Genomic DNA, 25,380 nt, shown 5'->3' with positions numbered 1-25,380 from the left:
GATTACTCTGGCAGTTAGCACAGAAAATTCACAACAAGAAAAATCTTTAAGTGCTTTACGTAAAAGGTGTCTCAACTCCAGTGTCTCCTGTTTAACATTATCAGGTTTCAAGAACCGCCACCAAAAAGTTGAAGTAGTAAAATGGAAAACTGTACAGTGACAGAACGTGAGAACTCGCAAAATCTTCCTGTAAAATCCCTTTATACACAGGGGTTTTTTATTTTACATCATGAAGTAAGACAACCCCTTTTGAAAGCACCTACTTCCACTTCAGCATTTTAACTACCAGTTGAAAATTGATTTTAAAAGAGTACGCTGTTAACTGACTGGAAAAATATTGATCAGAATGAAGCAAAGTTAGGCAAAAGGAAATTACTCTAAGACAATACTTTTCCAATTTTATATCACTCTACATTTTATCCAGAATAAATATTTTTCTTCGTTTTTATCGTTGAAAGTTGAAATTCAATTTTTTCTTATTAGAACAGATTTTAAATACATACACCTTTGCTCTAACTTCGTTATGTTACTATATTCACCCTTTTTTATTTTCCCTTACCTTAGATGTACCTTTAGTGGAAAAATAAAGGCCAGATCTTCTCAAAAGAAAGTACAGTTCTGTCTGGGATTTTTCCCCCTGCTCCTTTGCATGCAAATAACTGTGAATCTCAGGGGATGTGCTGGAGCTTAGGAACATCTGAAAGAAAACATCAGATATGCATTTCTCCTTCCACCTGAAACCAGCTTTCTATTTCACTAACATACTCAGACAGAACTAAGGGGAATAAACCCCTAAATCCAGTATCACACCACAGGAATTCAATTATGATTGCATCTAATCCCATTAAGAGTACTTCTGACTTAAGATGTGTAGAATGTCACACAGCTCCAAGGTATGCTAAGCAAGTTACATATTTATATAGAACGTATGGTTTGAAATGAGAGTATTAACTATGCAATATGTTGACTTCAGCAACAAAACCAGTGTTAAGAAGTTCTGATCCCCTGCCTCAGACCCTACGTATAGAAAACTGCAAATGAACGCTACCAACAGATGAAGAAGAAACAAAACAAAGCTACCTCTCCTTCCTCCTGTGTTACAAACCAGGTAAAGGAACCGATCTGAGCTAAAATTAATCCAGCAAAGAACTCACAAAAACTGAATCACAAACCCATGCAGGTCAGGTAGATGTTACCATTTTCAAAAGGAGGAGACAAAGGAGCCACCTGAAGGGGTGCCTGAGCAGGAGCTTTAGGAGCCAAAAGCAGAAGCTGGGCCAATCGTCGAGACAGCTGCTCGAGATATTCAATGGCTTTGCTTTAGCCATTTCAACCAGACATTGTCAGAGCGCAACACAACTGTTACCTAGCAAGACACTGTTATCTTAGCAAAGAGCAAGTACACAGTTCTACTCAGTCTGCAGGACAAAACTGCAGAAGTACCCATTAAAAGCCGGCAACCACATTAACTTTATGCTCATTCCATGAAATGCATTATTCATTTTTATTCCTCTTCTTCCAATAAAACTGCTCAGAACAATGACTCACATCTAAGCATACTAACCTAGAATCCTTCAATTTCCAGATACGCAAAGGAACCAACGTCATTACTAAGCTCTTAAAGGAAAATTGCCCCAGGCTGCTCTGTACTATTATCAATTCTATCCAGACTTCTACAGAGATAGGCAACAAAGGGGTTTCGGGTTGATAGCTGCAGTTTCCACTGCTGCATTTTCCTCCTGTCCACTGCCACTTCCAGAAAATCGGATTTGAGGACACAAAGCAAAAGTTGAGCAGACAACAGGCAGAATGGACACTACAGGACTGCAGGAAAATAATGAAATGAATGTGATTTTGGAAGCACACCAGGTTCTTCAGACACTAAATAATGCAGTTCAACCAAGAAACACAAGGTTGCTTTCGCTTCTATTGTTCTCCTGTCCTGCAGTCTAAATTGAGCTGGTGTGAATGCAGTAACATGGGCAGGCTTCACTTGACAGGGGAGCGTCCTAGCTCACAACAAAGAATGCATTATGCATAGCTTCACCGCTGTTCACCTGAACAGTTACGTTACAGTAAGACTAGGTACATCTGTCTACAGCGCTGCTGGCACACAGCTGGGTGCAAATGCAGTTTAAGCTATTTCAGCCACACTGAAGCAGAAGGGGAGGTTCTGGTAGGTGTTCCAGCCTGTTCATCTCCCCATTTGCCACCAATGAACGGGTTCACTGGTAGCAAACATAAAGGCTGAGTTGAAGAAGTATTTTAACTCCATAAACAACGTCAAATGGAAGCTTTAGGAAAATCTAAACGAGTCAATCTAGGTAAAAAAAGAACAGCATCTTTTTGGGTTTTAGTATCTCTGCTTAACACGAAAGGAGTGCTTGGCTCGCAGCCTGCACAAGTGTCTTTCCCAGGATTTCTGCCATAAGAGCTTCAAACCAGAAGTGCTGTCATGAAAAACGCTTTTCTTACTCAGCAGACCAAAGTGGAATACAAAATACAAAGCTCAGCTTCAACAGTCATCGTTGTGCCCATGCTATCAATTAAAATAAAGGAGCAATAATGCTAGGAAAAACGCAATCCCAGATCCATCTTTTTCTTTCTAAGACAGCAGAGGACTGTGTGAGAAAGTACAACCTGAGCAAGCTGAAGTTAAACTAGTAAACGTCAGAAGGAATGCGCAGTAAAAATATTTCAGAGTCAGAACTGAATGCAATAAACACCTAGAACTAAGGATAGGAGAAAAGATCCCTTCTTCGGGATTTTTGTTCTGGCTTGGTTTTGGAAGGGTTTTCTGTTGTTGTTTTGGTTGTTCCTTGGTTGGTTGTTTTTATTTAACGGAGGTATGTGCAAATTTACTAGTGGGGGAATGGATCCCTCTTCAAACAGATAACCAATATATGCCTAGTATCAGAAAAATAAGTCCTTAATATAGGAAGATGAATTGCAGAGTTAAATGATGGTATGCTGCAGGCAGGGATTACCAGTCACACGGTACACAGAAACAAACTTGCACCCTCTCTCCCATGCAGTGAAATATAGAACATGATTTGTAGGCTGGTGTCAAACGTCACCATGTCTTTCCGAGAGTAGCATATGACAGCACCAAGGACTCAATGATGATTTGCTTAACTGCAAAGCCAACCCATTGAAAACCAATCTGAACAAAAACCAAAGCAAAATAAATGCCTTTTGTTGGTAAAAAAACAAATCAATCAACAGGTGAGAAAACAGAACAGGAAAAAAACATTGCACTGTCTCAGATGAATACAACAAAAATCAGAAACTCTAGATGTCACTAAATGCAATGAAGTTTGAGAGCCATACTCTTAACTAGAAACCTTATCTGTCTGCACCTGCAACATTTTGAATGAAAGACTGGCTGCAGTAGCATGGAAAATATTTGCTAAGGTGGATGCTTCTCAAGCATTACACACTATTTCCGACAGTCAAAGAAGCCAACATTTTCCCAAGGCTCTGTGAATCCAGTTTGAATTTGATGACTGATTTCTTCAAAGATGTGACCACAGTTGGCAGTGATCCAGCCCAATGCTGCTGGGAATGAGCAGGATTTTGCCCTGAACCTGCTGACAAATTCTAGGGCCCCAAGCAGTGCCAGTGAAGAGCTGTTACTGACTCTCAGTATTGTCTCCTGTTGACTTCAGTCAGTCTGAGAGCTTTAGACTGGCAGAAAGGCCAGAAAAACCTAGAAGGGAAAATGAGGAAAGGCAGACTGGACATGCCGAGGAGATTGACAAGAGACTGAAGTTCCGTGCACGGCTATTTCAGCCTGAAATCTGGAACAGAATCAGATGGGAAACTGCTCAGGGACAGAGAGACTTTCTGTGGCAGAATGGTTAGAGAAAGAAAGCTTAACTCTGAAATCTGTGAAGGCAGAGAATGAGAACAACTCAGAACATGGGGGAGTGGGGCAAGAGATGGCAATGGGGAAGGCCAAAAGGAAAAGTCACTACCAGGAATTCTACCTTTCACAAAAGGATGAGTGCCTGTCTTGGTAAGCCCGCTGTGTCTTTAACTTAATTTTTGCATATATAAGATTTATTTTGTTATGCTTATTTAGGAAGGGCATGTGCTCTCTTCTTTAACATATCCTACATCAGGTGCAAGGTTCTTTTTATTCCTCTGGAAGACAGGTTGGACGTGTGCTGTCTACAATAGGTTTTTCTAACGTATTCACATTACATGTAAAAAGCTATTAGAAAGAAGCTGCGAAATTGGCCAACAGAACTCTGAACTTCAAGTCTACTGACCAAACCTGAGTATCAGTTGCATCTATTAAACAGTGGGCAGTGGGAGGGGAATAGGTTTATTCTTAAAAACAAAACCAGAAAGAACTGTAATTACCCAAGTAATTTCAATCTTCTGTTTTTGAAGGTGTCACTGTTAAATTTAAAACACTGACATACTGCATAGTGAAAAAAGATCAGTGACAAATACAATTAAATATAAAACCTCCAACATTAAAAATTGCAGAAATGTTATTCACAGACAAAAAACAAGCCAAACCAAAACAAAAAAAAAAGAAAAAAAAGGGGGGGGGGGGAGAAAAAAGAAAGAAATCTAGGATAAAATTTTGACCCTTCAAAGGAATTTAAAAAAAAAAACCACCAACACCTTATTGACTTCAGTGAGGGTAGGATATCACCTACTAACGACTCAGTTCTGTCAACACTCTGTGCTGTGCAGTCTATTCACTGGAAATGCTGTCATGAGTAAGAGAGGCCTCAGATAAAGAGCTTCATGCTACCTTCCTTCTTGAAATGCTTTTAAGCATCCGATTTGCTTAAATAGCCTACAGCAAGACTTCCAGATTATTCACACTGCCTACCACTAGACATGTACATACAGTGTTGTCTCAGAGAAACCATATTCTAATAAATACGGCTTCTAATTCTAATAGTGACACACTTTATTTTTAGGCTATAGGTCAAACCTCTCTTCGGTACACACAGACATCTGGTGTAGGTCAGACCTAGTAATTTCACTTAGCACATGCTAAATGGATAGCAGGCAGTTAACTGGTTTTTGTTCTGAGGCTATTCAGATGTTCTGACTTAAAGCCATCAGCCAAAATACTCACTTTCAATGAAAGTCAAGAAAAACATACTTGAAAAATATTTTACTCGCTCACTGCTCAATCCACAAAAAACTATAAAAGTATCAGAAGTGATTTTTTAATCACTTGTAAGCACTGAGTTGGTAAAACTAATGTCTCTCTTGCTACTTGACCAAGCACATCACAAAGAATAACCAAGACCGTTAACTTGTCTTAATGAAAGTTTCCAAGGATATAGGGACTGGCTGTGAACAACTGACCCAACAGCTTCTGCTGAAACGGGCGTGCGTGAGGACTGCACAGTTCACAAAGGTGTTCTCTGCCTCATGCCTCCTAAGTTTTATTGAACAAAATACAATTAAACAGACAATACACCATAAAACAGCAACAGAGGAGCGTTCACAACAGATTTTTCCATCTATCAAAATGGGGTGGAACCATTACCTCTTTAGAATGATTCTTAATCTTACCCACAAGCTCTGCACATTCGCTGTATATCGTATATGGGCAAGAGCATCCAAATCAAATGTTTCTGTTACGCTGCAAAATCTACTTGATATTTGGGTAGCAAAAGTGAACCAATTTTCATTGGATATGCAGCATCTGTAGAAATTAATTCTTTTTATTTAGGTTTGTAATAATTATTTACAGAATCTAGTTCTGTATGTGTCAATTATATTTAATTTGAAACATTTTTAATCCATTGGGGGTTAGCTTAACCTCCTGACTAAACATCCATTTTTATAACTTTTTAATACAGAAGAATGTTTTGAGAATTATTTATTTAATGTTTTTCCTTTACTGGTGGATGCTAGAGTAGAATTTATTCTATAATTAAAAAAAAAACCTCAACAACCTAGCTTTAATATTTCTTTTAGTTTTACCTTTAAAATCCTGTGTTCTTATGTTGCCTTTCCAACCAGTCTTTATCCCCAAAACTCACACATAGGCTTGTTGTCTTAAGACCACTGAAAGTTCTTCTATTAATTAATTTTTCTAGTGACAAGCAAGCGAGAGTGATGAGTATGTTTCCACCTTTAGTACTCATTTTTCCCCTCTTTGGGAAGTAAGACCATGATCCCTGATATGGTCATTCTGTGAATCTATTCCCACTGTAAGTTAAAATCTTGTGTCCACTTAAAGATGACTAACACTGAGTGACCTACCTTGTTTTTCCCCAAAGGCTACAGTAGCCTTCCAGCTAACAAATCATACTAGTCACTCTGAATTTTCTACTCATTAAGTTTAACCTTTTAAGCCTTTTTTTTTAGGGGGTTGTATCACATTCCCATTTCCTCATTATCCTACCAATGCCTGCTGTTAAGTATGTGCCAAGTACTGCAGCACTCCACCTTTTTAAGGAAACAGGGTCTTTCACCTGAAATACCCAAGAAAGGCATTAACCATTTTTACTTCATCTTCTGTTTTGACACTCCGAAAGAATGCCTAAGTTTCCAAGTGCGGTCATACAGTAACTGTCTGGCAGGGACACACCACTTCATACCTCATAAGGAAAAAAGTAGTAACCATATTTTGAGGTATTCATAACCTAGGAACAGATCCAACAGTGGCAAAGAATTATGCTCACAAAAAAACAGGCAATGGGAAATTCTAAGCTATGCTGGCTCATCTTCATTCAAAGATTACACACCTGTAATATCCCAGAGTGGCTTACAGCTGCATGGGGCTCACTGGGAAAAGGTATCATATGATCCGGAAAAAAGCTCTGGAACAATAACAATTTGTATCAAAGTTCAAGAAAAATAAATATAAAACTTCCTATCCCTTTTGGATGCAAAATTAAAGTTCTCCATGCCCTGCAAGAAACTGCAGGTTCTCTGATCCAGGAATTCACATTTACCTTACTATCATTCCTCAATTTGTGGTATCTGATATATTATTTGCTGAAAACCTTAAAAACTTTGAGAAAACATCACCAGTTTCTGGAATCAAGAGGGTTTCATACACCACTACTTGGCTCTTAGTGCTGTTTTTCTAGTAGTAATTTCTATTGCTATTGACGTTTAAGAGTTGCCTGGGGGTTCAACGTGCTGCAAAGTAGGGGCAACATATGCCAACAGTGTTTTCTACTGCTTTCCTTACACTAGAAACCCAGCAAACCTTTTTTGGAAAAACTGCCAGTAATAGAGAATAAGTCCTCTCAGTTTTTATCTAACTATCCACTTTGTGTACGAATATCAGTTAGATCTGACAACATCAATATGGTATGGTTAAAAAGCCCACATTTAAAGTGTTGATTTCATTATCAAGGAAAGCTCAAGGGGTAATTTATGGATAGACCTGCAGCTGGGGAGTTCAGTACACTCATGCAAATATGAACCGGCCAAGAATTTGATCACTACTTATGAAGTAAAGGCACAGCTACGGGTTGGGCAGAGAAGAGATTCAGAGCAACCCTGTGGAGAAGGACCTGGGGGTGCTGGTCAATGAGAAAATGAACATGAGCCAACTTCAGTGTGCACTCCCAGCCCAGAAAGCCAACCGTATCCTGGGCTGCATCAAAAGGAGCGTGACCAGCAGGTCGAAGGAGGTGATCCTGCCCCCTCTACTTTGCTCTTGTGAGACCTCACCTGGAGCATTGTGTGCAGTTCTGGTGTCCTCAACATAAAAAGGACATGGAACTGTTGGAACAAGTCCAGAGGAGGGACAAGAGGGTGATCAGGGGACTGGAGCACCTCCCCTATGAAGATTGGCTGACAAAGTTGGGGCTGTTCAGCCTGGAGAAGAGAAGGCTGCGTGGAGACCTCATAGCAGCCTTCCAGTATCTGAAGGAGGCCTATAGGGATGCTGGGGAGGGACTCTTCAGTAGGAATTGTAATGATAGGACAAGGGGTAACGGGTTCAAACTTAAACAGAGGAAGTTTAGACTGGATATAGGGAAGAAATTCCAGGCGAGGCACTGGAATGGGTTGCCCAGGGAGGCTGTGAATGCTCCATCCCTGGCGGTGTTCAAGGCCAGGTTGGACGAAGCCTTGGGTGGAATGGTTTAGTGGGAGGTGTCCCTGCCCATGGTAGGGGGGTTGGAACTAGATGATGTTAATGTCCTTTCCAACCCTAACTATTCTATGATTCTAAGTTTTCCCAAGGTCTGGACAAGTTTGAAGCTAATATTCCCTTGACCATCAAATGTCCAGTGACCTTCATTTTTAATAAAACTGAACTACTGGTAGGGTTGATTCACATCAACAAAGCATCCCTGCTACACCTGGGTTCACAGTACCCAGAAGAATGACTCAAGCAGAAACAGTAAACTCTCTGATCAACCACAGTTGCTTATGCTAGTCATACCTGCATGTCTGCCACACTCCACAGCTGGTTCCAAGCACTGGCTAACCAACACACTTCTTTGAAAGCTTCTCAACTAACCATTGACTGTCTCAAGCTTAGGATTTTTCACTGGTGCAATCACACCTCTAGATTGGGGAGTACATGATTTGCCCAGAGAAACACAGGTGGAGAAAGAAAAAGCCTCAGATCTCTTGGATCTTTTGTTACCTTAATATTTACCTTTTCATCTTTTTCACAGGTAGATAATTTGAGTTCCCTGCCACTGTTCACCTTTCAAGTCCTCATACATTTCTATTTCTCCCTTTGACATCTGAAACAAGCTGGCTTTACAAAAGACGGCATTACCAGTGACCCAAATACACCATGCATTTGAGCAACCAGAGGGTGAACTCCTCCAGCTGAGCCAGGACTGCTTCCACGGCCTTTGTCATCAGCCACAGCCTGAATTAGCAACATTAACCTTTGGCAATACCCTTGAATTAGGAGTTGTCTCTGCTCTCCTTCCATTCCTTACATACACTAACTCCGGCTTCACTTCCACTTGCTCCTAACAGGCTACAGCTGCTCACAGCCCTTTGGGTCAGCTGTCATGTAGCTGCAGCTGTGAGAAGCTGCCACAGGGCACCACTGGCCCAGAACATCCAATTTTCACTTAAACAATAAAATCCATCTTTGCTACAGATGCCCCTCCTCACACTGCTTCATTTTATGTTTTGTTGTCACTCGATGGAAACTTCACTCAATCTCAATCACTTTATTTTGTTGCAGGTCTATGTGCAAACTTCAATAAAGTTAAGCCCATGCCTGCATGATGTTTATAGCTGAGACTAATTAACAGCTGAGCTAGTGGAGAGGCAAAGATATGTTGCTTGGCCTCCCTCTGCTCAGCTTTGGGCCAAGGCAGGGGAGCAGGCCTGCTGTCCTGTCGCTGGTCACTCCACTAAGGTGGTCGTGTGTTCTCAGAAGCCCCAACAGAAGGTGGGGATGCTCAAAGGCTGGTAGTTGCGAAGCAGAGGAGGAGAGGTGGGCAGGCTGCCTTACCTTGCCTGGGCGGCAGGCTGCTGGCCCTCCCTTTGCTGTTTTGTCTCCTCCAAGGCTGCTTTTGGTTCCATCCTGTACATGGTAGGTCCTTTTCCGTAGACGTCCAGTTCCACCTTGGGGAAAGCAGCAGGACCTGGTGTCTGTAAGAGAGGCAGGGAGGTTGCTGGGTACACAAGTGTTCTGCTGACAGGAAGGGTACTCAACAAAACGATCACACACTCTCTGTACAACATGCACAGTGGATTAAACCAGCACACTAAAGCAAACAAGCACAGGAAAGCGAACTGGGTAGATATTTCTATACAGTAAGTAAGTACAGTAAAACAAATTGTGTACATGTATAAAGTACAGATGACAATTAGCAGTGCATCGAATCAATACTGCATAGAGAGACCAGAGACTTAGAAGAAAGACATCACCAGTCATCATCAAACCATCCTCCAGGCCCACACTTCAGCTGGGAAGCCCCATTGCAGCCATTGCCGGGAGACTCAGGTAATCAGGAAAGTTCCTACGAGGTCCATCCACACATAGGTGAGGCCTCGGAGTCAGCTACAAGAGGCTCCTGCTTTTGTACCCTTAGAAACACAAGGGGCTTTATGCCAGCTCTGCCACTGTTTACTCGTGGGCCCGTGCAGTTCCTCATCATCTCAGTGTTGGTCACACTGACAGCATTGGCCAGGTGGCCCAGCGTGCCCAAGCAGGAAGCTCACGGAACAGCTGCACCCTCATGGTTTCCTGCCTCTTTCCGACAAACACTCACCATGAACATACACACATGGACTCTGCCAAATACACTGTGAAAAACCCACACTGGGTTGTCTCTCAGTCAGGAGAGGGAATCAACTCTCAGCGAGGTTCCCATCCGTTACAGTCACAGCCAAATCCAAGCACAGGAGCGGTATGCACATAGAGATGGAGACGAAAATGGAGATAAGAAAAATAATGTAAAACAATATTTTATTTTCACAAAATAATGAAAAACAACCAAACTTGTCTTCCTGATACAGACACTCAAGTTTTCTACTGCAATTGAAAATAATCTGAACAAAACAAAACTCTTGGAGCCAAGACTACCCATTTTCTAAGAGCCTTCTCAGCTTTCACAGTGGCACACACAGTCCTGACTTCCACAGGAGGAACTCAAAGGTACGCTTCTGTTGAGCTGGACATTTGTGATGGAGGTTCTGTGGGAGTATGGGCCCTGAATACCCCATGAGGGAGGCCATCTCTGCTTTTATAACAGGGACACAGGGCTATGACTTCAGTTTTCCAGAGAAAAAGAATGTTGTGCTTTGATTTGATTAACCCTGCTGTGATTGATGCAAGAAGCCTCAGCGTCTGTATTTCAGGCAGCCTGCTTGCACAAGTCACACAGTGTTTATGGTGAAGATTTCACGTGCCACACGCCTGACAAATTACTTTGCCCTTTTAAGTAGAAAAAGAATGCATTTCACATGGTATCTGCAAACTGTGAACAGCCACTGCACTCACACAAAGCAGCAAGACCACTGTCTGCAAGGAAAATGATTCATATCCCCATGAGGAAAACACCCAGTCTGCGGCAGTGCCTATAATCTACCAGTTGTGGACATGCAGTATCAGTTCACTCCTTCTCACACCCTTTCCCCTGACTGCAAGGCTGAAGGACAGCCTCTACCTGGGTCCCAGTACCCTTGGGTAAGGAGCATTCCGGAGGGTAGATTTTGTCTAGTTAAGCCCACCAGCACTTTTGGATCACTGACTACTGCGGCGCTTGAGCCTTTTGGGCATCTCCCCACTGCCCCAGTCCTGCCAGCCCATCTGTGCCAAGCACTTACAATCAACTGAGGGAAGCAGAGTAATGAGGACGCATTTAATGAAATGCTCAGTACTACTAAGGCCATAAATGATAGAATCACAGAATACCTCCCTACTGAACACAAGTGCACGTGTCCTGTCTTTCACACAACTGCCTCCTGTGCTCTTCAAGATGCCTTCCTCAGCTTACGTGGTTTACCTTTAATGCTAATTTCTATTCAAGCTGGTTTGAATCCTATTAACCCTTAAAGCTCTCACAATGCAATCAGAGAAACCCCAGCTGGATCAAACTATTTTTACAGAAGTCACCTGTTAGAAACATGCATGCCAGGAGGTAAATTGCTCTTTTGTTAGATTTATTCTCAATTACCTTTATGCAGATGTTGGTTTGGGGCTGCACCTGTGGAGCTATTGGTGACTCCCATCCAATGCAAGTGGGTGTAGTCACTGGCAGCAGATGTCTGCATTCAAGACATGGTGCCACCTGAAGAACAAGCCACATCACATCATGTCATGAAGGCTATCAAGAGGTTTTCAGTGTTTTCCTGGTCAGAGTCTGCAGCAGCAAAGTCACTAGAAACACTGAAGCTGACAGCCACAGCTGCTGGGACGGATCCTTACAGATCAAAGGCTACTGAGAAAATAGGAAGACAACTGGAAAGAGTGACTTTACTGACAACTAAAACTAGGCCAGAAAGGTACTAAGTTAGTTCTCAGTAAAATTAAAAAGCCAGAGAGAAGATAGAGGCATCACTGTAAAAACTTGGTGCTCTTACATATATGCCCACACCTGGCACCATTTAAGGTTTGAGGCATGATGGATCTTCTGTAGCTATGACACAAGCAGTAGTTACTAACTGCACTACTTAGCACTGGAACAAGATGTATGCGCAGGTCCTGAAGATGCGGTGGTTGTTGTTGCTGCAGCATGAAGAGGAACCTGAATTTGGTCATGTTTCCTGACACTGGTGAAGAAAACACAATTTACTTTTCCAGTCTTACCCCTACTAACATAACTGGCACTGGAAGGAATCTGTGGTTCATTCTGCCCATTATTTAAGAATTACATCCAGTGCTAAAGGTATGGAACAAAATCACAGAATCTCAGAATCCCAGTCTGGTTTGGGTTGGCTCCTTAATGAAATGCGCCCTCATAAAAATCATGAAATGCAAACAAAAGTCTCAAGGCTCAAAGTTTCACATGAACACGTAAGGAAGGTTTTATAATTATAGAATATATATAATTATATAAAAATATACATAATTAAAATTATCCATAATAATAATAGAAATGCTTACATATCTCTCTTACCATTATAAATCATACAGTCTAAGAGAAATGCTTTTCAGCCCTCTGGGCTCATGACACCTCAGACCATAGGTGCACACGTGTGTGTGCGCGTGCTGCGGGTGCGGCAGTCGGGTCGGGGGGGCTGCAGCATCTGCAGAATGGCTTCCCTACATGTAAAACCTGCACTTGCTGGATATGTGACAGGGCTCACGTCCAGCCCCACAGTCTCACCGCATTGCTTGTTCCAATGAAGAGTGGCCATAGTGGAACATCAGCTGGTTTGCCAGAGGCCCAGGAACAAGAGGCAAAGGCACCAGCAAGGGTCCGTGGACCCAGCGCAACTGCAAAGTTCACCAGCCAGAGAAACACAAAGGCATCGGCTACCTGGAAGATGAAGAGGTACTCAGGTACGGGCTTTCTCCTCCATAAAAAGCAAAAGTACGCTGAGCACCTGCACACAGTTCAGTCACCTTGGTTGTGCTAAAAGCCTGTCCGGGAAGAGAAATCAACACCACAATGATAAGCACTGAATCCTGTGTTCACAGGCTCTGAAATTTAGCAGCTTCATACAAATCACATCATTCTGCTTGATGTCTCATTAGATCATTCAACACTGCACTCCAGTACTATGTAACCTGTTTGCATATATAAGGACTCATGTCCTATGCAGGTGTTTAACTTTATACGGTTGGCAAACAGGGCTGCTTACCACATGACTGAAACCTAGAGATATGGAATTTGAATGTCAGAAATATACTTTTAAGATACACAAACGCTTCCGTTTCATTAAAGAAAAGCTGCTCACATAAAAAGTAATTTTGAGGAAATAAGAACAATTGAAAACCAAAGGGTAAGTCAAAACCAGAGGCTTGTGCAAATCACAATCGAGCTGAAATCAACTGAGCTGAGCCATTCTGTACAAGCTGCCACAGCTTCCCTTACCCATCTCACGGTATTAAAACAGGAGCAGTCTTTACATGAAATTACTCTTCTTTACTTCTGTTGTTCAATTCATGCGTTTGCTCAGTTTGGGCATTAAATAAAACCAGTCAGTTCCTAACCCCTTTCTTTTTAGTGTTCGGGTATCAGGATGCTGGGGAATTGTCTGGGATGTACCTAACCACAGCAGTACATTGACATTTAAACACCTGAAAATAACCTTGATATAAAATTTGATAAATAATTCTAGTTTTCAAGAAACACTTCAATTCAACCCCACACACAAGTCAAAAGACAAGTATTTCTGGAGCTCCATAAAGGTCATCACTGTGCAAAAGCAGCCAAGCCTCTGCTTTGAAACCTGGCTGCTCTTTGGGCAAGTCTGAGGCATAGCTTTCAAATTCTTCCACTGCCTTTTGAGAACCACAAAACCAGAAATCCTCATGAATTCAGGAACACTTTTCCAAATAAACCTCTATTTCTGCGTCTTCTTTTCTCACCCAGAAAATGAGGCTGGTTGATACTCACCTGCTCACAGGACACTGCACAAAGAAAATGCTTCATAGCTCTAAATTGCTTTGAACAAAGGAGTCTTAGCTGAACACAAGCACTATTTTCAGATTTAACAGGAGGAATCATTACTTAAGGTACGCACATTTTCTCACATTGCATTTAACAGCGATTAAGAAATACAATTAGGATAGCTCTCACAGCAGGGAAGTATTTGTAACACCTCCCTCTGGGTCACAAGTCAGCTTTGCATACTTGCATGGTGTTGGATTAGCCATTACTTTATACACAGGTTCTCCTGATGTAGCCAGAAAACTGAATGAGGTTTTTCAAGGAGGAATCCCAGAGCTGTGGGCTTTGAGCAACTCAGGAGTCTGCAGGGGGTAACCACAAGCTCTAAAACACTTGTGCCGCTCACAGAAAAACGCTCTTGCTATGCAGAGATGGGTATGAAGGGCCACAGACAAGACTGAATACTTTCATTACTTACAGAACTAAGGCAGACTTCATCCCAGAGCTGTATGCCATGGCCCTCTTTGCATGACAAAGAACAATTTGTTTGCAAAACGTGACTGTCCCCCTTCTGACACTTTACCAAAGCCTTGCCTTTCCAGGGACAGACAATGGCTGCTGTCAGGCAATTCAGAGGACTCCTGGCGCTCTGTGTTCTCTCACTCCTTCCCTACATTATTCTGTACAAAACACACGTGGAGCCCACCCAAGCTAACTAAGCGACCATTAACATCAGGTTCACAGAGCATACAGCCAAGAAAGGGCATAGTCACTCTTTGCTGAGGTTCCTTTTTCACCCCTTGAAGCCAACCTTATGTAGTATAAAAGACCTTGTATGATCCTCTACCTTGGCATGGGTTTTAGTCCAGTTCTTTCTAATGACACTGAATTCACTATCCAGTCGGTACATCACACGCAAATGCCCAGTGAGGAAGAGTGCACCGGTGCAGCAAGTGCCAAGTGACCAAATAGCCCTTTTAACACTGGTTTGGCTAAGGTGAAAGCAGAGACTTACCCGGTCTTGTAGACCAGAAGACTGTGCCTCCAGAGAGGTACACAGATAATTAATTAATTGCAATGCTTTAACTGCACAGGAGCATAAGACAGGAAACAGGTACCTGGCTGAATGCAGAACCTCAGCATTTCCCAATCCCGTTACAAAAATCCTAAACCCTGACTCCTGAGAACCATAACATCAACAGAGAGGGCAGAAAACTACAAGCAAGTGCACACAGAGAAACTCAGAGCTAACTCCATGTGCTCTAACAGAGCTCTACTTCCGAGGCCCTCAAGGCCTTAGCTTACTTGCAGTTAAATCCAAGGGCGTGTTAAGTCCATTTCTCCTTTCTTATGTTCCCATGAAAACAAACCCAAACCAAACTCAAACCACAACTAAGAGTTGGCACTGGATAAACCAGGAACCAATGTGAATAAAGCCTATCCAGATTTCAGAAAACACAAAATGAAGAGGCCTCCCAACTCTCACATCCTGCTCTGCTTTCCTTTGTAAGCAGAGCTGAAAAGAAGAGCCTTGGACCACACCACATCACAATCTCTGGTCGTGGAATTCTCCTTTTCCCTCTGCAGACTTATGCATTTCCAGAAAAAAAGGTCTTTCCTAAATTAAAAGCCCCAGCCAAAACAACACCACTCCTCTACCACTAGTATATGTCTCTCTGGAGACAATCCAATGACAGAGCAAAGCTGGCAGCTGTAGCTCTTAGGCTCCTATTAACAGTGCCCCACACTGGGCACACACCTCCTTGCACCCAGGATACATGGGGCCACTAACAGTGTCTGTACTCTTAAGGCAGGGAGCTGGGAGATAAGAAATGTCTTCCTGCAAACGAGAGAGCTCTTATAAGCACAATGCAATGGCGATCAGGATCCGATTCCTTAGGAAGATCAGCATCAGTATGATTATGACAAACTTGCTCTAAGGTTAGAGAGCTGAGAGCACCATGTCCCGAAACATTTCCCCTCTTAGTTGTGAGCAGCGTTTGATTCATAACCCAGATCTTGTGTAAAGAGTTGGCTTCTCTCTGATTTCTATTTGTGTCACTTCAAATCCTACTGCTGCAATAGGAAGCAAAAGAATTCTCTGGACTCCACCTCGAGAAGGCAGAGTCTTAAATGCCTGAAGCACACCTCCTCTCACCCTGAGACACATCCCTTAATTCTGGGTGCCTCAGAGGGTTAGACAACAATTAAACCAGCCCAGCGGTGGTGGATGGTTACACACAGCAGGCCCTGTCTCCTCCAGCTGAAACCAAGAGTTCAGTGGAGGGAGAGGAAGACAAAGGGAAGGTATCCCTCAGCCGTGGCGTCTGGAGGTTTGCACAGGGACAGGGGAATTGGCTTCAGGTCCCACAGCTTTGACACAGCCTCAGAATCCAGACCCAGATAGTCAGAGATGATGTTCAGTTGCGATCCCCAGTACTGATAGCAGTACCCCTAGCCATCAGAACTGCACGTGGCAAGTGACCCCTGGGGTGCTCAGAGCCACAGACTTTATTCAGAACAAAGGTTTTGTAACACACATTTCAGCACCTATTTTTGATAGGGTTCTCCATGAAGGAATACATAGGCAGGTTGCTTTGCAGTTGGTCTCAGGCCAGTTCAGATCTCTTAAGTTAACGTAGCTTGTCCCCATTAGTAGTACCTCAATTCACTCATCTGAAAGTGGCACTGACCTCTGGATAAACTGTACAGTGGCTGCTAAGAATCAGGCAGGGGAGTTACACGGAAAGATGGAATAAAATCCTAATATTCTCTAGGGCCAGCATGCTAAAAAGCTCTGCCTCAACAATATGCAAAGATGCTCCTGAGCTCAATGATCCAACACAGTTACTTGAAGACACAAAGCAGAGGAAGCAGATTAAATGAGTAAACTAATGCTCTATTCATTTAGCTACCAATAGGGAGAAGCACTGCTTTAGGCTATGTGCCATTCATCATCAGTTAGTGCCTTCTAATAGAGTAGTAACAGCAGCACAAATAGTGTTTGACAGGTATTTGTTCTCTCTTGTGCCCCTCCTTGTCTTTTGTTCCAGTAGGATTGTTTTAAATATGCTGCCCTTGTAAGAGAAAGCAGTGAAGCACTTCTGAAAACCAGAAGCGATGACATTTGTGATGGTTCATTACACAGCCTCAGGACAGCCTCCAAGAAAATGCAGTCACCTGAATGTAAACAGGTCTACAAAAGATGCACACAGTTATTCGTCTCATTTCTGGGGCCCTCCAGGAGGGGGCATAAACAGACTGAGAGACAAAAATGCCCCTCCTTATCTTCATCGGGACTTAGTTCTTGCCTTCTGCTTCCCCATTGTGAAGACTGAACACCCGGGAAGTAGAATGCTAGGAACACAAGCCTTTTTCACTCTCATCACTAGTGCGACTGCATTCTGGCCCCTTACACATACGCTAGTCGCTTTGCAGAAAAGGTAGATTTTTGTACTATACAAAGAAAGTGAATTCTGATTACTTCTACGAGCAACATATGTAGAGGAGGAGATTTAACAAGGCAGAAACTGTAGCAAGACAGCGACTGAATCTTCTGAACATCCCTTAACGGATACCAAGTTTAAAGGGCACTTACTAAATGCTAACCGTGTTTGCCTCAGCTGCAGGTGCACTCTCAAGTCTGTCTGGAATCCAGTACCAGAAACAGTGAGCTCAGATCCAGGTATTCCTTTAAGATGGTCGCACTCCCAGTGACAATGCCAGATGCCTGTTAAAAATCAATCAATATCAAATGAGCGTTTTTGAAGAGTGCAAAGACAAGGTTGGGGTTATTTAAATCTTTGACAAGTGAAGCGTTTTGTCCTCAGCATGTCAGGGAAGCAAAACTAAACACGCGTTACTGCGAGACTAGCCAGCTATAACATCACATCTACAGATAAGAAAGATCAGTACAAGTGAAAGTGGACTAAGTACACTGGGGGTAAATAGTTCGGGTTACTACATCTGGGGCTAAGTATCAGCACAGCTGGATTCTTACTAAATTTTGCTGCCATTTAGGCCCTTCTCATTTAATTGAGTCTAAACCTAGGCACTAGTTCTCCCAACTACAGCATTTAACTGATGTAATCACTTGCTTTCCTTGCCCAAAATCATGCAATAAGGAAAAACAGCCTCAGAGGCTGGAGGATTACACCTACCATAACCTGTAATTCCAGTCACGCCAAAGATGAAAATCCAGAAGAGAATCCCAGCTGTGAACCTCAATAACACAAGGAAGAGCAGACTCACAATCATTGCAACGAACAGCCCACTAGAAAGACAAGAAACAGAAACCCAGGCAGAACAAGTGTGAGCATCTTTCTTGCACGCCTCTTACTCCAAATGAGGGTCCCTTCGTCTCGTGTAGGAGAACGGTTTGCAAAAATGTATTTCAAAATCTTCCTTATGAAATATTTCCTCATGGCTCTCTGCTGTTAGAAACAGACAGATTATATATGATGATCTGGACACAGCCACAATTGTCTGCGTACACCGAGTTCTCAGGGCGTCTGAATGGGACCAGCACACGTCTGGTTTGGTCATTTACACTGGCTGACCAACTCACTGCCTTTTCCAGGCCATGGCCTAGTCTACAGCACACAAACCTAAATGGGAGAAATACCTGTGTGTGGGGAGGTTACTGGTTTATGTCCTCCATTTAAAATCCCTGCTTGCACAGAAACAATATTAGGAAAGTAACATTTGAGGAGCTTTCCTAGAAAAAAAAGAATTCATTTTAGGAGGAAAACCAGTGATCCTTTCTACCCATCGGAGAAGAAAATGATCAGGGCATAGTGAGCCATAAAAAGAACCTGTTCAGAGCCATCAGTGGGACCCCTAGGATGGACATCTCCAGTGTCTTTATCAAGTCTGTGCTAAGGAAACATTTGCTTTCATTTCACTCCCAGAAAGCAAGTCAGAAAGGAAAGAATGACTGCAAAAGGCCTTTACTCAGGGGGTTTCTTCTAAAGCAATGCAAATAAAGCAGTGTGAACAATGGTTCCATCCAACAAAGATCCAGCTCAGACGCTTCACAGAACATTTCATTTCTCGAGAACTTTGAGGTGTTACATCAGAATTTTGTGTTAGAACAGACTCAAAAGAAATGAAACCCTTTTCTTCCCTGTGGTCAGGAACTTCTCTTCTGAACGTTCCCAGTTTATTTAGCCAGTGACTAAAGATAACAAACGGGTCAGCCTGACCACAAACAATCAAAACCGGATGTCTTGGGCAAACTAAGCCAGACGGGCAGAGGGACAAGAAAAAGAACATCCGTTTATTTAGTTAAGCCTTTGTAAACTGGTCTTAAGTCCTAGCCCCTTAGAGGCTTCCCAGCATGATGTGTGTTCCCTTTCTGAATGGCTTGTTTGAAATTCAGAATGTATTCCTCAAAAAAGCACTGTCATTTTGGAGTTCCTGACTGTTCTTCAAGGCAGTAAGATACCTTTATCTACGGTTAGCTTCAGATTTGCTCTAGTAACACCAAAACTGAATGAATACATGGTAACAACTGTCATTAATAGAGTGCTTCCCTTAAACTGAGCCTTGAAAGCAGCAGTTCTTTGGGAGTAGGATAAAAAGAACAGAGCAATTCCATATTAGATTTTTAATCCCACCTCCTTTCACCATCAGGCCTTCACTCTCATCACCCAAACTCTGGCACTTTCATATGTTTGCCCAGAAATCACTGGATGCATGCTGTCATTTGGTGAAAAGTGTGAGGAAAATTCTACCCAAATACTTTAAAAGTAACAACAATCCCTTATAAAAGTATCCTATTTGAAATGGGGAAACTGGCTTCAGTATGGAGAAAGTCTCTTCAGAAAATGGTCAAGTCTCTCTCCAGCCCATCTGTTGAGCAGCATCTCCTTTGAGAGAATCTTCACCATACGTCTGATTTTAATAACAGATCTAGAGAGAATGGCCATTTAGATAAAGCTAACTCTGTTCAGTAGTTTTTGTTCTTTGAGTTGCTTTGCCTGCTGCACTGGATTTGTGTATTACAATGAATTTAACTACATATTGCTAGTATCAATTTGGAAATTGGGATGTGTTTTATAGAGATACTCACGACATTTAACAACTGCAATTGGTTTGAAAGTCTCGTAATCAAGAATTTCTAGGTTTGGAATTACCATGCAGATGGGTCCTGCAACAGAAGACAGCAGCACCTCTTGGCTTTCTGCCTGGTAGGATATTAAAAAGCTACTCCAGACCATACTGTATGCATGTATGCTGTGCTATCCTTACCTCACATACAGAACCATAACAACATTATGGCAAAGCTTAAAAGTAGGTTTGGTAACAAACACGTACGTGATCAATTCTTCAATTCCCTACACATTCCATAGTAAGTTTGGAAAAACATAAAATTACCCATTAGAATCTTACATTAAAATCCAGTACCAAGAAATAGCATAGTCTTCAAAATTTTTAGTCCAATTGATCTTGCATCCAGGATATTACTCATGCTGCTGAGAAAAGACAAGACTGCTAATAGCAGAGAAGCAGAAAACAGCTCAGTGAAGCAAAAGGAGGATTTCTTGGAGTTGTTTTCCTAGCCTGCAAAGTGCTTGCACATATTAACGTTTCCTAAGAAGAAATGAAGAATCATTTTGTCAAAGAACAAACAGTGTAGTTGTAGATGCCAGAAGAAGGAAACTTCCTAAGGTGCGGGTGCTAGCACTGCTGGGAAGGTGCTAGAATGTGGCAGCCTCAGATCGAGAGGTAAGAAAAGGTACCCCTGTGCTCCAGACTGCCTGAGGATGGAGAGTAGCTGGTTGCTACCCAGCATTGGAGATGCTTGCTGTCCATCTGCAAGGGAGGGGCTGTCTGGCATCAGAGCCCAGGATGTTGCCTTTTGAACTTCAGATGTGTGCTAAAAACAGGAGCATGCTGATGAGGTGAGATGCAAAAGTACTAGGACAATCCACAGTACTAGGAAGGCTGCTGTAGGAAGGAAGAGCTGAGGCCATCACTGGCTGGCCCGAGTCCTGCTGCATGAAGACTTCAATTTGAACCTCCTTTAACTTTCCTTGCTATTAATTTTGGCCAGGAAAACCAAGTGGAATGTTTTCAAAACTGACAGTCATTCTGAGGAACACTAAAGCTTTTGGCTCCTTGCTCATTTCTGCATACCACAGTGCTGGTTTTCCCTACTGGAACTTTGCAAGTGCTCAGGCACAGAAACCATCGACCAGGAAATCTCATCCGGGTACCCTCAGCCATTTGATACAACAGATTCTGATCTTTGTTTTTCAATTCCTAAATTATTTCACAGTCTCAGAATCCAACACACAAGCACTTAAGAAAGGTAAAACCTACTTTGCAGCTCTCCTGAGGTCGGTTACATTTCTTGTTTTCCCTCTTCCATCTTTGAAGGTAGTCTGATTTGCCACAGCTAGCACGCCACTCTTCATGGAGAAGTCCAGGAAGCATCTCTTAAGAACTATTCAAAATACCAAAAGAAAGCAGAAATGGAAAGCAATGGAAAAAGGAAGCAATGGAAAAAAAGACAGAAACTATGGGTAAGACAGAGAGAGGAGGAGTTTATAAAAGAGAGAGACAAGGACAGACGTTCACATACTCATTTATGTTGCCCTGCTCTTTGCTGCACCAAATCCTTGGTTTCATTCCAAAGGGAAGAGTAGGTCAGTCCTCCTACCAGCTGTACGTCACCTTTATCTACTGGTTCTGCACTTTCCTTATCAGGTTCCAATAAGCACTGATGCCTGGGCTCAATATTCAGTCTGCAATATCTACTCCCCCACTTATTCTCAGGAAACACTTAACTAACCTGTCTCTTTTCTTCCCTCTCTGATCTTCACCTCTGGCTGTAGGCAAAAAGAAGGTAAGAACTTCTTTGCAAATGATTTTCTGTCTTTTGGGTCAGCACATCATTTTTCATACAGATTTTTAATTCTTTAGTGCTTCATCCATTATTTTCTCTTTTTGACAGCCTGGGCCTGCTTTACACAATCTCTATTTTAAAGCATGGAAAAAAGTAACAGCACTTCCTTATTTGCATGAGCTTCTAGGTCAGTGACAGATACTCTTGAGCTCTGAGACCTCTGCCTGTCTACTCAAAAGCACCTGCTGACCACAGTGACACAACCAGCTTTTTGTCCCCTTAATTCCTCTGCTGCTCTCCATAGGCAGCACTATGTGCAGCACTGAAAAGCAAGCTGCCCGGTTAACTGGGCTCAAGCACCACCTGAACTTCAACAGCTGCCCAGAGGAGCTTTCCTGCAGTCGTGGCATTTCCTTCCTGACAACAGGTTGGCTTGGGTTCGGTTGGGTGCTCACATGTTTTGGAAGGAAGAGTTTGCACCGTAAACCACTTCTTATCAGTAATGATTCAAGAGCAAGAAAGAGCTCAGCTTGACCCAATCACACTCCAAGTGTCCATGGATGGCTCTCTAGAAAAAATGATGATAAAGCTTCATACTTTCAAACTGTTTAAAACTGAATGGAGGCCACTGCCAGGTAAAAGCCAGCTCCTCGTGGTCTTGCCACAGAACACTTTTCAGGCTGGAGTTGTGATTTCATGTGAACGCTTACAGTCTGCTAAGATGTGTGTAAGATACAGAACCACTCACAAGGCCTGCTTGGAATGATCATCAAAGGACAACCTTCATCACGTAGAGCTTGAGCAACAGACTGAAAAGGGGAAAACCGGGAATGCTGAATACATAGCAGAATTAACTACGTGCGTTTTGTTTCCCTCCCACTCTGAGAAAATGCCCCAAACTGGACTCTGTAGCCTCCTCCCCAAACTTGACTGCTGGAGCTGCAAGACACATTCATGATGTGAGAATCCAGCCTCTCAATGGGATTTGGGAAAAGACTATTCTTTACTTTTCTAGTGACAAAAAAGAAAAGACCTCTTCACTTTGGATCGGCAGGTAAAGCAGCAAGGACTGGGCAATCGCTCCTTGCCTCCCCCTTACTTTTCTCCTAAAGAAGAGTAAGAATTTAACACAACTAACACAGCTTTAGTGCAAGGCGGTTTAGAGATGGGAGAAATCACACAGTACATTTGAGTCCAAAATCAGTTCCACGAAAGACAGACTTCTTTGCCTAGCTAAATTACTGAGGAGCTCTACACAACAGGAGCCTTAAGAACTGGTTTGAGACACTCTGCTCGACTGCTGCAGGGTACTTAAGTACTAAAGGATACTTCTCACAGTACTGCAACCACATGGGTAGCTGCAGATACTCTTTAAGGAAACAGGAATCACTGAAAGAGTTAGGGATGGGATGTGCATACAAGACCTTCATCCCTGACCAAATCACTGCCAAAGCGTATGTATGGGACAACTCCTTATACGGTGAGATCAGAATAATTCAAAGCTTTGCTGTAGCTCAGTAAAATCATGCTTATTACACATTGCTTGAAGAAACAAAATGGATTCCATCTCCTCCTGATACACACAGACCTTGTGAGGACTCTTAAAACCAGGTCTGCAGAACTGCTTCAAGTAATTCCACTGATCGGGTTTGTATCTGTAGGAAGCCTGAATATCAATGTAGGTCACAAACCTGCCTGGGCAATGTGAGACATAAGCTGCAAGAAAAGAAGACACACTGGGGGTAGAGAAGGGTAAGGAAAGTCAGTGCAACCAGAAAGCAAGAAAAAAGGCCACCTGCCAAACTGCCCTGTTCTATGGAATTGCCTTCAGTAATGCTTACTGCAGCATTTGGAAAGGGACACAATGCATTTGCCAGTGCATTTTGAAGGGTATGAATTTTAAAATCAAACAAATGTACGTCTAGTTTTTAAGCACCATGACTAAGAGGCATCTTTCCCTCCTGAGCAGCTATTTCCATGCAGAAGTGCTCTGTTGAGATCAACCGATTCACTTAATTCTCACAATTCAGGATTTAAAACCACTGGGAAACAGAGATAAGCAAAGCAAGCCGCTCGGCAGGTATCCCAGGAAGGTGTGCTTACAGCTGCCTGCTCCCAGACCTCTCAGTCTCCTCTCTACTGCCACTGCCTAAACACCAGAAATAAAACCCCAAGAGCTTCTCCTTCGGGTCTTTTCTGTTACTTGGTGCATGTTGAGAACAACTAAGAACCAGGCAGCAATGCTTTAGGACTACTCTTGCTCCAAGGTGGAGAAAAGAATTAATGATCCAAACTTGGGTACTTAGAAGCTGTGCCATTAGCGATGCCATCTGTAAGCTGCGCTGATCCTTTACCAAAAAGATTCTCTGAATGATGAAAACAACTGCATTTACTGTGAGGGTGGGGAGGCCCTGGAACAGGTTGCCCAGAGAGGCTGTGGATGCTCCATCCCTGGCAGTGTTTAAGGCCAGGCTGGACGGAGTCTTGGACAACACGGTCTAGCATGTGGTGTCCCAGCCTGCGGCAGGGGAATTGGAAGTGGATGATCTTAAGGTCCTTTCCAACCCAAACCATTCTATGATTCTGTGAAAAGAAAATGGCAGGCTCCCTACGGGGAAAAATCACGCATGAGAGAGAAACACTGTTGGGTTTGCACATTTGGGATGAGGCTTTGCAATATTAAGGTTTTGTAATACTAAGACTTTGCAATATTGGGGCTGGGGCTAAGTTACTCAGGGAACGAAACATAGGGTTTGAAATACCGTGACTTAAACAGGCACACTCTGTGCTTAAAGACAACGGCATCTGTGGGCAACAGACACACTCTGTGGTGCAAAAGAACTCTATCTTTGTACAGCCTATGAAGCTAAGACAGTGCAAACCGCTGCTGTAGTTAAGCAGTAAGTTGGGGTACCATGTGCCTGCCAGAGAGTTATGAAATCAAACCCTAAAAGGAGAGAAAGAAAGAAGTAAGAGGAAGGGGTGTACGAAACTGAGTAAGGGGAGGTGTAACCAGAGGCGGGACAGTTAGCACGTAGATTATACACGTCGGAGAGGCTGTAAACCTTGGAGTCCCCAACCAATGGGGTAACAAGGGAGGGAACTTGAGGATAGGAAAGGAAATACAAATCAAAGTTCTGCCTTTGCTGTGTGTGCCTGCTTGCCAGGACACCCGTTTGTGCACAAACGTTAAATAAATAGCTGCTTCACTGCTGTGTCTGACCGAGGCCTGCCTGAACCTAGAGACTGCTTCTCACCCTTCAACTTCTCAGACACCAAAACCCACGACCCATTCCCTCAGCAGGAGGCTCACCTGAGACTCCAACTTCTCGCCGCCTTCCTTTTTCTGGGACGCTGCTCTGGGAGGGGCACTTTCTCGCCTGACCTGCTGGAGGCTGCTGCTTCTCTTCTCCCTGCTCTTCACTGGCATCTTCCGCACTGCTTCTCTGGGCTTGTTTCTTCCCCTTTCTCTTCTTTACCCGTCTCTGCCAGGCATTCTCCTTCTCCTTCCTACTCACCACAGGCAAGCAGAGGGGGAAAACAAAG

At 43.0% G+C, this 25,380-nt stretch overlaps 1 protein-coding gene and 1 long non-coding RNA gene across 2 annotated transcripts in view; both read right to left on the bottom strand.

Annotated features, from left to right (window-relative positions):
- Positions 1 to 11,762, bottom strand: part of LOC133283275 (olfactory receptor 14C36-like) — a 538,687-nt gene extending 526,925 nt beyond the window's left edge. Inside the window, exon 1 of the mRNA XM_061479967.1 lies at positions 11,601 to 11,762. Coding sequence (XP_061335951.1) covers positions 11,601 to 11,732 — 132 coding nt within the window. The 5' untranslated portion in view covers positions 11,733 to 11,762. The remainder of the gene's footprint in view (positions 1 to 11,600) is intronic.
- Positions 11,763 to 22,288: 10,526 nt separating this feature from the next.
- Positions 22,289 to 23,504, bottom strand: LOC133283278 (uncharacterized). The gene is made up of 3 exons (XR_009747775.1): positions 23,423 to 23,504; positions 22,583 to 22,643; positions 22,289 to 22,402 (listed from the first exon to the last, which is right to left on the bottom strand). It is a non-coding gene; the product is annotated as an uncharacterized LOC133283278 (long non-coding RNA).
- Between the last annotated feature and the right edge of the window lie 1,876 nt (positions 23,505 to 25,380).

The sequence above is a fragment of the Pezoporus flaviventris genome, unplaced genomic scaffold (genome assembly GCF_033815535.1).
Source record: "Pezoporus flaviventris isolate CSIRO_AGI_PZ_B2104156 unplaced genomic scaffold, CSIRO_AGI_Pfla_v1 ptg000160l, whole genome shotgun sequence".
Taxonomy (NCBI): Eukaryota; Metazoa; Chordata; class Aves; order Psittaciformes; family Psittacidae; genus Pezoporus; species Pezoporus flaviventris.
Note: the sequence above shows the minus strand (reverse complement) of the source record. Positions and strands in the feature narration are given on the sequence as shown.